General features: G+C 36.9%; 1 protein-coding gene across 5 annotated transcripts in view; it reads left to right on the top strand.

Moving 5' to 3' along the window:
• LOC108095012 (zinc finger protein 2) overlaps window positions 1–11,890 on the top strand; it is a 48,626-nt gene extending 36,736 nt beyond the window's left edge. For 2 of the 5 annotated variants that reach the window (XM_043207630.1, XM_043207631.1), the window contains exons 7-11: window positions 1,110–2,752; window positions 2,816–3,166; window positions 3,896–4,036; window positions 4,093–6,999; window positions 8,047–9,348. In XM_043207630.1, coding sequence (XP_043063565.1) covers window positions 1,110–2,752; window positions 2,816–3,166; window positions 3,896–4,036; window positions 4,093–6,999; window positions 8,047–8,670 — 5,666 coding nt within the window. In that variant the 3' untranslated portion in view covers window positions 8,671–9,348. Of the gene's footprint in view, window positions 1–1,109; window positions 2,753–2,815; window positions 3,167–3,895; window positions 4,037–4,092; window positions 7,000–7,822; window positions 7,944–8,046; window positions 9,349–9,496; window positions 9,564–9,616 lie in introns of those variants that run through there. The other 3 variants (XR_006245347.1, XM_017195855.2, XR_006245348.1) reach the window with 3 other exon arrangements.
• The last annotated feature ends 319 nt before the right edge of the window (window positions 11,891–12,209 follow it).

The following is a 12,209-nucleotide window of genomic DNA, read 5'->3' as shown; positions in this document are numbered from 1 at the left end:
AAAATGATTACCTCGTTGTTTTTCATCAGACAATCATGATTTTGGAACATAGAGTTTTCTAATGAGTCTTGAGTTTCAAATGAAATTTGATCAAAATCGGACGACTATATCATATAGCTGTGATATGAACAATATGGAAAATGAATAGAAAAATCGTCATAGCTTCGATGTTGTTTAGCCTTCATGCATTTTGTTCGACGATGATGACTGCAAGGGTATATAAGCTTCGCCTTGCCGAATCTAGCTTTCTTTCTTGTTTTAACCAAACTTGAATCATGAGCAAATTTAATACAAATCAGGTAACTATATCATATAGCTGCCATATAGGACAGATCAAAAAATCTTTACAAAATTAACAAAAATAAAGATTGTAAAGATGGGACCAACAAAAAGAAAAAGAAGTCGTTTTACAAGCTTCCGTTGCAAACCTCATACTTAAATTATAATACAATGTGCAATGATATACCAAGAATAAACTCACATAGAATGCCTTGATTATAAGATAGCTTCTACTCATATGCACAATTTTGACTTAAAAGAAATGTATTTCGCTTTTTAGTGATGAATTCTTAAAACTGCTTGTACTAGGTCACTTTGGACCCTTTAAAGTATATGTACTCTTCATTTGGATCATCAGATGTCCGCGAATATGTTTCTACAGCTTGAATATTGGAATTGAACATAGAGACACTATAGTGATGCAAAATAAGTTTTAGTTAAAGATTTGAAAAAGATTCGGATTTGGATGATTTATAATATACACGCAGCAGAATGCATTTTTCAAAATTTACAGGTAGTATGAAAGTTGGATCTTTCAAATCGAGAACAGATATACAATATTTATATAAAAATATAATTTTTAGGGTAATCGACATAAGTGTTATTTCAAATTGTTTTCACGTAATAGCTGACATGATAATTTTTTACGTTTTCAAGAGTTTTAACATAGTCCTTGGGATAGCCAATATTCAGACTCTCAAAAAAAAGGTCCTTTGTTCGATAAAATTTGAAAACCTCATTTATTTATTTATGGCTATCGAACTAGTGTTCGATTATTTAAAATCGTGCCTGTCTTTTATAATTGTATAATTGTATAATTAATATTTCAGATAATGCTTTTGACAGTGGCTTTAACTTGGACAAAATCGGAACAAATGACGGAGACTTGGATGCCAGTAGAGTTTCGGTGTCGTCTGGGACTGGAATCCCTGCTATTCCCGATAGCAGTAAATTTTTACCTCAACTATCTGCCTCAAGCTCCGCGTCATTGTGCGGAAAGTCTTTGGGTCAACTTGCATCTTCAAGTACAAATAGCATTGATTCGGGTGCTCCCTTTCCTACCACAGTATTCAAGTGCAATCTGTGCGAATACTTCGTTCAATCGAAGACCGACATGGCTGCACATATAGAGACTGAGCACCCCTGCGCCGAGAGTGATGACTTTATGAGTATACCGACCAACACGGTTGCTTTACAGGCTTTTCAAACTGCAGTGGCAGCAGCTGCCCTGGCTGCCGTTCAGCAGCGTTGCGCGACTATCAGTGCACCAATACAAGATACTGACACTGTCGAAGCGGATAAGGTCTTGGACGAGAATGCTAGTGGGAATGCTGCGACCATCAAACGAGAGCAGTTGGAGGAGGAAGACGATACTATTGCGGTTATAGAAGATGCCAATAAAGCTACCCCTCAGGCAATGGCTCCAACAGCTCCAGAATCTCACGGAGTTGGGATGCAATGCCCACTGTGTCTCGAGAATAATTTCCATGAGAAACAGTACCTGGAGGCGCATCTAACAAGTGTTCACAGTGTCACTAGGGATGGTCTTTCTCGGCTTTTGTTGCTCGTGGATCAGAAAGCGTGGAAGAAAGAAAGTGAAGGTATTAGCACTCAAGCCTCATACTCTGATAAAGTATCGGAGAAGGCAACAACACCAGTAAATGAAGGTTTGAAGGAGTGCACATCCAGTTTCTTGGCCTCTAGTACAAACGCAATCAAGTGCAACATCGCCACTGACCCAAACCCCCCTCTCAGAATGCAAGGATTCACCTGTCAGCAGTGCGACTCCAGCTTCAAGCACGAGGAACAGCTGCTTCAGCACGCGCAGCAAAACCAACACTTTTCGTCTCAAAACGGAGAGTTCTTGTGTCTCGCGTCGAGCCACGCCAGTCGCCCCTGCTACATGAGTTTTCGAACCATTTCAACTATGATTAGCCATTTCCAAGAATCACACATGAGCTCGGTTATTTCGGAGCGCCATGTCTATAAGTACCGCTGCAAGCAGTGCTCTCTGGCATTTAAAACCCAAGAAAAGCTCACCACGCACATGCTCTACCACACAATGCGGGAAGCTACAAAGTGCTCGCTTTGCCAACGCAACTTTCGCAGCACGCAGGCACTGCATAAGCACATGGAGCAGGCGCACTCGGAAGATGAAGCAACGGCAACGTCAAACATTCCACAGACGCCGACGTTGTATGCCGATGAGATGAACAAGCCTCCTCCAACGGAAACCCATGTGGTTGAAAACGAGGTCACCTTAACTGATTCGTCTCCGCTACGGCTGGAGTCAGATCTTGGCAAAGACCCAAGGCGCTTAACACCAAGCCCAATGTCTCCAGATTACCAGACCCAACAACAATATCTCGCCACATTAGCAGCTTTGCTCAAACAGCAATGTAACTCAGATAGTGTGGGAGCCCTCTCCGAAGCCCCATCGCTGCCCTCTGGAGATATTTCTCAGCACTTGCAGGTAGTACCAGCCTATTATCAAATCTGTATGCTTGAATGTTATTTCGATTTCGATTTCTTTCAGGGTCTACAAAATTTGCAAAATCTTCAGCATATGCAACAGCAATTTGGTGCCGTAGCTGCTGGCTCGGGACTACCGATTAACCCGGTAGATATGCTTAATCTAATGCAGTTCCACCACTTGATGTCCCTTAACTTTATGAACCTGGCACCACCCTTGGTATTCGGAGCGAGTGCCGCCGGTGGCAATGCGGTTCCGGTGTGTAGCGCCCAAAATAACAGCGTTACCCCCACCACAGTGAGTGCTTCTTCGGGATTAGCTGATGTTCAGCTTACCAGCGGTAATAACGTTCTACCAGTTGACTCTTTAAAAGTCCTAGCTCAACCACAGCAGAATAACAACTCAAACTCTCAGGTACTGTATTTAGATCAACTTATTTAAACTATTTTATATGATCAATAGAAGGTTAAAACTATAGTTGGCACGCTATCTGCTAGACAACACAGCTCTTAGATCTTAAGGCACTTGACCAACGTTTTCAAAATAAGATTGAGTAAACTTGAAAACACTTTTTTTTTGGAAGGAGGAAAAGACTGAGTATAACATCCGGAGAACTCATTTAAATATATTTACTAATAGAATGATACATTAGAAGAATTTAGTTATTCATCTTCACAGAAGCTATTATATTTTCAATGAATACTTGGAAAGCAGTGAAGGGGACTTAACCTTCCCCATAAGGTATATATATTCATGATCACCATCTGAGTCGATCTAGATGTTCCAATCGTCTGTGTGTCCACTTTTATGTTTCTACGCAAACTAGTCTCCTAGTTTCCCTTTCTTTAGGAAAAAAACCAATAAGAAAATGTAAAAAGTTTGTAAAGATAAAGTTAACAACTTGAGAAGGGATGGGCTAGATTTTGTACATTCTCTATAGTTACAGCATAAAAAGGTGACCAAAAAAAAGTACTTTCAAATGTCGTACTCTTATGTTAAAAAATATAAACTGCTGAGCTGTATCCTTCACTCCGTTGCAGTTGTTTTACTTGAGAAATTGAATCTAAATCTTCCGTAAATAATTGAAAGACGAATATTTGTTTTAGAGTTTCTTGACTGTTAAACATTTTCTGATTCTTACAGCTTGCCAGCAACCAAAAACGTGCCCGAACGCGTATTACAGATGATCAGTTAAAGATCTTAAGGGCACACTTTGACATAAATAACTCCCCAAGCGAAGAAAGCATTATGGAAATGTCCCAGAAGGCAAATCTTCCAATGAAGGTAAAGCTTCTAAAGCGTGACTAAAGAATGTGTATAAAAAATTGATTTAATTGCAGGTGGTTAAACATTGGTTCCGTAACACTTTGTTCAAAGAAAGACAGCGCAATAAGGACTCGCCCTATAATTTCAATAACCCACCGTCAACAACTTTAAATTTGGAAGAATATGAGCGTACAGGACAAGCCAAAGTTACGCCCTTAAATGATCCTAGTAGCGTCACCACACAGGCACCAATGACATCTTCGACAAGTTCATCAGTACCATCTGCGAATAGCAACTTTACTGCTAAAGAAAATGCCAATACCAAAGTAACCACTTTAGGGAAAGCAAGCGCAACCCTGCCCGTTGTATTTCCCTCTACTGTTCCAATTTTGACGCCTGTTTCTCGCCCAGAATCGACCAACTCGAGCGGCAATATATCTGATTACCTGAGCAACAATATGCTTTTCGCACAACAAGGGGGTAAGGACCCGGGAACCTCTTGTTGTGTGGAAGATCAAATAAAATCAGAACCTCAGGATGATATGATTTTGGCCAGTGACTTTGGGTTTCAAGCGAAACTTCAACCCAACTTCAACTTTTTAAAACATCAGCATGATGTTGTGGACTCCCAAGAGCAGTCGATAACAAATCACGATACTGACATTTCGCAGGATCCATCTCTTCTTGCAAGTTCTTCACTGGCTGTTCACTGTCAAAGTCAACAGCAAACAAATATTTTTGAAACGAAATCCGAGAGTGGTAGCTCCGATGTGATGTCACGACCGCCAACTCCCAGCAGTGGAACTGCCGGAAATCTATACGGCAGTATGAACGATTTAATAAACCAGCAATTGGAGAATATGGGAAGTAATATGGGGCCGCCAAAAAAATTGCAAATTGTTGGAAAAACCTTCGATAAAAACGCAACTCCAAACTCAAGCTCCGCGAGTGCTTGCACTCAATTCGAAAGTAATTCCTCAAACTCATCGAGCTCATCATCATCGACCTCGGGTGGCAAGCGAGCGAACCGAACACGTTTCACGGACTATCAAATCAAGGTTTTGCAGGAATTTTTCGAGAACAATTCATACCCGAAAGACAGTGATCTTGAGTATTTGAGTAAGCTATTGTTGTTATCCCCTAGAGTTATAGTAGTTTGGTTTCAAAATGCCAGGCAAAAACAACGCAAGATATATGAGAACCAACCGAATAACTCCCTCTTTGAAAATGAGGAGACGAAAAAGCAGAATATTAACTATGCCTGCAAAAAGTGTAGCTTGGTGTTCCAGCGGTACTATGAGCTTATACGTCATCAGAAAAATCACTGCTTCAAGGAGGAAAACAATAAGAAGTCAGCCAAGGCACAAATTGCTGCTGCGCAAATCGCTCAAAACCTGAGCTCAGAGGATTCGAACTCATCCATGGATATACACCATGTAGGTATATTGCCACCAGGCTCCACTGTAGTTTCGCAACCCATGTCGACAACCGTTTCTGCAAATTCCTTGCCGGGACAGTACGTGCAGCAATCTTTTGGCGCTCTGCCTTCACCTCAGCCTCTGTTTGCAAAGTCATCTTCTCTGACAGACTTCAGTCCTTCCACAACACCCACACCGCCCCAACGAGAACGCAGCAATAGTTTGGACCATCCACAACGACCTCCGAAGCTTGACTGTGATAAATGCGATTTGCAGTTTAACCAACTGGAAAAATTGCGAGAGCATCAAATTTTGCACCTGATGAATTCCGCTAACATTTTTACAGACGCAGGCCAGCAGAGCTCTAATTCGGAAACCAACTTCGGTCCGTTCGGTAGTATATTGCAAAGCCTACAACATGCGGCGGGTCAACAGCAACAGCAACAGTCGAAACACCAACCACCGCCAACAAAAAAACGAAAATACTCTGACAGCTCCTCCAACGCAGATGAAATTTTAACACTATCAGAGCTCGAGGCTTCGCATAAAAAGTACGAGTTCCTCTACAAATATTTTATGCAAAATGAAACGAACCCAGAGATAAAACAACAGTTCCTAGTGCGCTACCAGCATAAGAAAGCATTGCAGGAAGAAGGAAGAGTGCCCGACATTGAACTTGAGTTTCTTACTAACTTTTATCAGCAGAGCGAATTGAAAAAAGTCAGTAATTATGATTTTTTACTGCAGTACTACCACACACAAGAGGAGACAGATCTAAAGACAAAAGCCGAGCACCCCTTTAGCTCCATAAAGAAGCCTACGATTGAGTTTCTGCTACAGTACTACCAACTAAATGAGTCGAAAAAGTTTTTTCAGTTAGTTGCCTCGCCCCTAGTAACGCCTGATGGCCCACTTTACAAGCCGTCGCACATTCCGAAAGAAACGGCGAACGAAACGATAAGTGTTATCGGCGAAACACATTTGGCGCAGGCAACGGAACTACAAAAAGGGGAACAGTTGGGCATGGACCGGCCACCTGAGGAAAATAAGTCGCCAGAGAACAAAATGGAAGTGGAACAGCTCAATAACAATAACATTGATATCAACCTGGTTGAGTCAGATGCATCCGAGGCAAACGGCAGCCAGTCAGTTGAAATAATAGAAGAGACACCAATAACAAATAACGACGATAACAAATATTTAGACTCAAAATCCTTACAAAAAGTTGAGAAGGACAAGTCACAGTACCTACACAATCTTGAGGACTTCCTTGATGCCACAATGATTGAGAACAGCTCTCAAACCTTGACATTTAATGACGAAGACAGAGCATACCAAAAGGAGGAATCAAATATATCTAACAATAAGTCAAACGAGTTGGAGAAACGGACTGCTGTGTCACCGGTGAATGTTTCCTCTAAGCAAAACAAACGTCTTCGTACGACCATACTTCCGGAGCAACTGAATTTTCTGTACGAATGCTACCAATCCGAATCGAACCCAAGCAGAAAGATGCTCGAGGAGATTTCCAAGAAAGTAAATCTAAAGAAACGCGTAGTGCAAGTAAGTACTTTCATCACTAAGTCTAAAAAACTGAAAGCGTGCTTTATATGCATAAGCAGAACAACACCATTACTTGTTGTTTTTTCTTACGATTTAAGTATACACCGTATCAGGATCTACTTTATTTTGTTCTCTTTTAACTTTCAATACGAACTGACTCGCTGCTCACAGGCAGCTAACTTTCAACCCCCGTTTACAGTAGCGTAGATAGGGGGGATCAGGGGGATCAATCCCCCCCCCCCCTTGGGTCTGAGAATTATTAGATGATAAAATCGAATTTTTTCCAGGCATGTGTTTTAATGTAAGCATAACATTTTTGAAGCGCCAATATTTTTTTTGTCTCAATGTGCAATACGGCAATTAATGGTAAAACTCTCCAAATTGAAAAAGAAACACACATTTTTACGCGATGACTGTGCATAACCCCCCCCCCCCCCCCCCATATCAAAAAGCTATCTATGTACGCCACTGCCCGTTTTTGTTCAGCTGCTTACTCTCTCGAGAGAGCACATCCTCTCTCGACAGATCAGAAGTGTGGCCAGCGTTTACAAAGTAATATAATAATAATATAAGTTAGTATACATAATTAATACCCAGCCTGTTACAACACTTACTGTATTTGTTTTAAGGTGTGTTAGAGGTGAAATTAAGAAGAAAAACTTGGATCATCGGACGAGTTTATTTAGCGATGTTCTAAAAGAGATTAAAGAGATTCGTACACTGAAAAATTTCATTGTTTTAATTTTTCTGTTCTTTTTATTTTCAGCCTTTTTATGATTTCCACACCATTAATTTTTTATTGTATTTTATTTGATTTTTTTAGTGAGAACGCAAACCAGACCTTTAAAAAGCTAGACAATCGTAAACATAAAGCCCGAGCCCGTTTTTGGGTTACAGACTGATTTTTTTATGCCATAATTTCCTGTTTGCCAATAAAACTTAAGGTAAATACACCTATATTTTAACTGTGAAAAAATAGGTTTTGTTGTACATGTATCACAGAAAGAAAATAAGTGTTACGAAACATCATTTATTTATTTATTTTAGGTCTGGTTTCAAAACTCTCGGGCAAAAGACAAAAAATCCCGCAATCAACGACACTATGCTCACATATCCGACGATAACAGCTACGATGGCTCCAGTGGCAAGGAGGTTGCCAGCGATTTAAAGGCCAATGGTGTGTCCGGCTTGGAACACGACCTCGAGGTAAATCTACAGGACTGCCATCTCTGCCAAGTCACCCAAGTCAACATCCGAAAGCACGCTTTCAGCGTAGAACATATCTGCAAGATGAAGAAGCTACTCGAACAAACCACCGAGCTTTACGCCCAAAGCAATGGCAGCGGCAGCGACGACAACGATTCCGACAGGGAGAAAAGGTTCTACAACTTATCGAAGGCTTTTCTGTTCCAACACGTTGTGCCCAATGCGGCCGGCAATGCAAATCTTACCCCAGGTTCCAGACAGGATTCAGATTCAGTTCCTGAAGAGAACTACGATAATGCTGGCATTGATTCAAAGAGTCACATCCAGCACAACTTATCTGCCGATGATGTCGGCACTGATGATGTGCGAAAAATTACTGGTAATCAGGAACTTATGCAGCAGCTATTCAACCGAAACCATATCACCGGTAAGAGTTTCTCACCGGGGAGATTAAAAACTGTATGAATTTGATTTGTCGATCAGATTTCACTTTTTAAGTACAGCTTGCTTTTGGTTCTTACATAAATTATACATTTTCTTTTATCAATTTTATTTTAATGTAACCATTGTGTTTGTTTGATGTCCATATTTTGAAAAACATTCGAAAAATGTTTAGAGCAGGCACGTATTTTTAAAAAAATATATAGAAATGTTAGTTGTAGAAATATGTTCTAAACGCCTCGCAAATTTAAATATAATAATAATCATAATTACATAAATACTAAAACAAACATTTTTATAGACGTGTATATGTATGTAGGTGAGTGTAAAACTATAGAGAAGTGACGGCTCTTCAATTTAGATGTTTTTTATTTAATTATGACATCCCAAGCCAATTTGAACACTTTAAGTGTTAAGCTCAATCAGCAAAGCAGTACATGGTACTTTTTCTCCTATATAATACCTTCTGCCTTTGAATTTGCATAACTATTTCAATGTTTTTTAAAAGCAACCATTAAAATTCGAATTATTTTCGTAGAAATTGATTTTTTGGTGCTACAAATACAGATATTGACACTTCGTTAGTGCGTAAAAATCTTTATATGTTTAATGTAAATGTTAACCCATTATCCCAAGAACCGAATAACTTTAACATACTGAAACATGTACAAAAATAAATATTTTATTTAAAAAATAAATTTACTTTATCGTTGCATTTTTATTACTTGTTATCTTCTAATAATGCTTTGGTTTCGACAACTTTAAAATTTACAATTTTCAGTTGATGTAGTCTAAATCAATGGCCCACGAAATTCGTTAAAAACTAAACCAGTAACTTTTATTCTATTAGTTATAGGTGGAAAGTAAATGGAAGAGTTTGTATGGCCTTAATACCATGGATAGTGATTAAAATGTAGGTAAGTTCTTAAATTTAAACGTTATCCAACACTAATCATATTTTGCCTTACAGACTACGAACAATCGCACAATGATAGTCAAAAATACTTACGCGAAAACGAAAAGAAACATAAATAAACCACACTACAAAAACTATAAGAGTTCCTATTTTGCAGAAATTTATAAAAACATTGACATTCCATGAACCAATTCACTATACAGATATAGTATATGTATTGAAATTCTTGCGAATACATATTTCAATATACATAAGTAAGAATTTCTTAAATAAACGGCAGTGTTCCTAACTATTCAAAATATAAATTAGCAATAATCATATAGTATGCACATTTTTGGCAATCTTAAAAGAATCTAAATGGAGGGCCTAACTTAAATAAGTTAAAACCTAAATAATAAATTAGATTTAATGAAACGTAAACTGAGTTCCTAGCATATGATTGCTTTATGCCTTTGTTTTCTACATAAGAATATAAATTATGAATACCGAAATACATAATTTCGAAAACTTAAGACATATGTATGGTGGTTCCTACTTAATTTTCGGAAATTTTATATGAAGAAACAGCCTTTTGTTTTTAATTGTGTCATAATTATGCTGAGAGTAAATGTGCCAATAATATATTTTGCAATACATGCTTATAGCATAGAAAACATTGCATCTATGAAAATTGAATATGCCCCAAAATTGAATACGTTCCGTTTTTTAAGAATATAGTGAAATTATCCACAACATTTCAAACAGGAAAGGAAAAAATACAGTTTAGGAAAATCCCAAGTTTTAACTGCTTCTTGAAAACTTTAATATAGTTTGCTTGTTAAATATTTGTTATTGGGTATGAAACTCATAGAAAATTAAAATTTTGTTTTCATTTTATGCTTTATTAAATATTCTATTACAATATTTTTTTATATTGAGACGGAAAACAATAATTGTAAGCTTCTGGGAAGGAAAAGAGGTTACTATTTCAAAATTGATTTTGAATTTTTTTACTGAAACTTCCATCACTAAATATAGAGAAGGCAAAATCAGAACTTATTATACCGTTAATTTATACCGTTAATTTCTTTCCGCCAATCGATAACATTTTGAAAATACACGTGGTAAAAATGTATAGTATTAGACTGATTCCTTTTGCAAAAAAAATCCTACTATTCCTGTTTTAATTTCTTGAATGCCATTTAAGCATTATATATGTTCATATGCTTTTCTATAAGCATAAGAGTATTGTTAACTGCAAATAATAATATATATACGTTGCGAAACATAAGAAAAATATACTAAGAAGTTCCTATAGAATTAAACAGAAATATATACAAAAATATATTTACTTGTAAGCTCAAAAATAACTATACATGAAATAACTTTCTGTTTATTAAATTTTAAATTTAGGACAGACTATTTATGAGAAATTAACCACATAGGTCCACATTAATGTTAGATTATTCAAAATGTGTAAATTGTTTGAAACACCATAATTATTAAATAAAATGATTATTTTCATACCTATATACTTAAGCATTCATAATTGCCAACACACACACATAACTATATACACCTATATACAACTCTAACATACACTCTCATATAAGTTTATAATCGTAAAACAAGTCCCTCGCAACTGAAAAATTGTATTGTACGTATTTGTTGGAGAAAGAAACCCAAATCTTTAATGACACTGTATGCATTAGTTTACTAAGGTGACACAACAATTTTAAAAACTATAAAAAATCGAAAATATGTATCATAGGCGATATGAAAACTGTCGTTGCTCAACTGACAACCAACAACCAACACATATGCATGTACATGTATTATGTATATATATAGATATATATATATATAATACAAAACATATCACCATTGACAAAAACTTTTTTCCCCTTCTTTTTTGTTGATATACAAAATCTATGTATGAAAATCTTTTGTTTATACATATGTAAGAATTAATATAATTTATAATGGTTGTGTACATTTTGTTCCCCTTACATTACATTTTTTCCGAACTTATACTTTTTATTTATTTAAAAATAAAAAAAACATTTTTGTCAGCCATATACATAGAGACATATGTGTGCATGTTAACCATAGCTTTTAGTCGATCGATTTAAACAACATAAAATCACTTAACTCGTTCTTTCAGAGTAAGTAAACATAAACGAAAAAGTAATTTTAATGACAACCTATGTATTAATCATAGTAACAAAAAATATTTGGTAAAACTCGCAGATATGGAAGTATACATATAAAGTTCCTATATATTTAATAATTTGCAAACGATGTGCATATATTATAAAATTATAACTTAATAAAGATATGAAATACAAATGTTTTTGATTCGTTCAACGTGAGTAGCGTTTGGAAAAAGAGTTCGGAATGCCGGGTAGTATCGGGCGGATCGGGCGGCTATATAGGATAGCTCCCATACAAGAGAATGAATTTCAATTTCGGATTAAATTTTATTAAAATCTAATAACTCTGTCATATAGCTGCTATAAATAATGGAAAAAAAAATAATAACGTCGTTGTTTTTAATCCCACGAGCATTTCAAAATATAGAGCTCTTTAATAACCCTTGAATATAAAAAAAAAAAAATTTCGTTAAAATCCAACAACTTTATAATATAGCTGCCATGGGAAAGATTGA

This window comes from Drosophila ficusphila, unplaced genomic scaffold, assembly GCF_018152265.1.
Source record: "Drosophila ficusphila isolate 14025-0441.05 unplaced genomic scaffold, ASM1815226v1 contig_220, whole genome shotgun sequence".
NCBI classification, from domain to species: Eukaryota; Metazoa; Arthropoda; class Insecta; order Diptera; family Drosophilidae; genus Drosophila; species Drosophila ficusphila.
The sequence above is the reverse complement of the archived record's forward strand: the minus strand, read 5'-3'. Positions and strand labels throughout refer to the sequence as shown.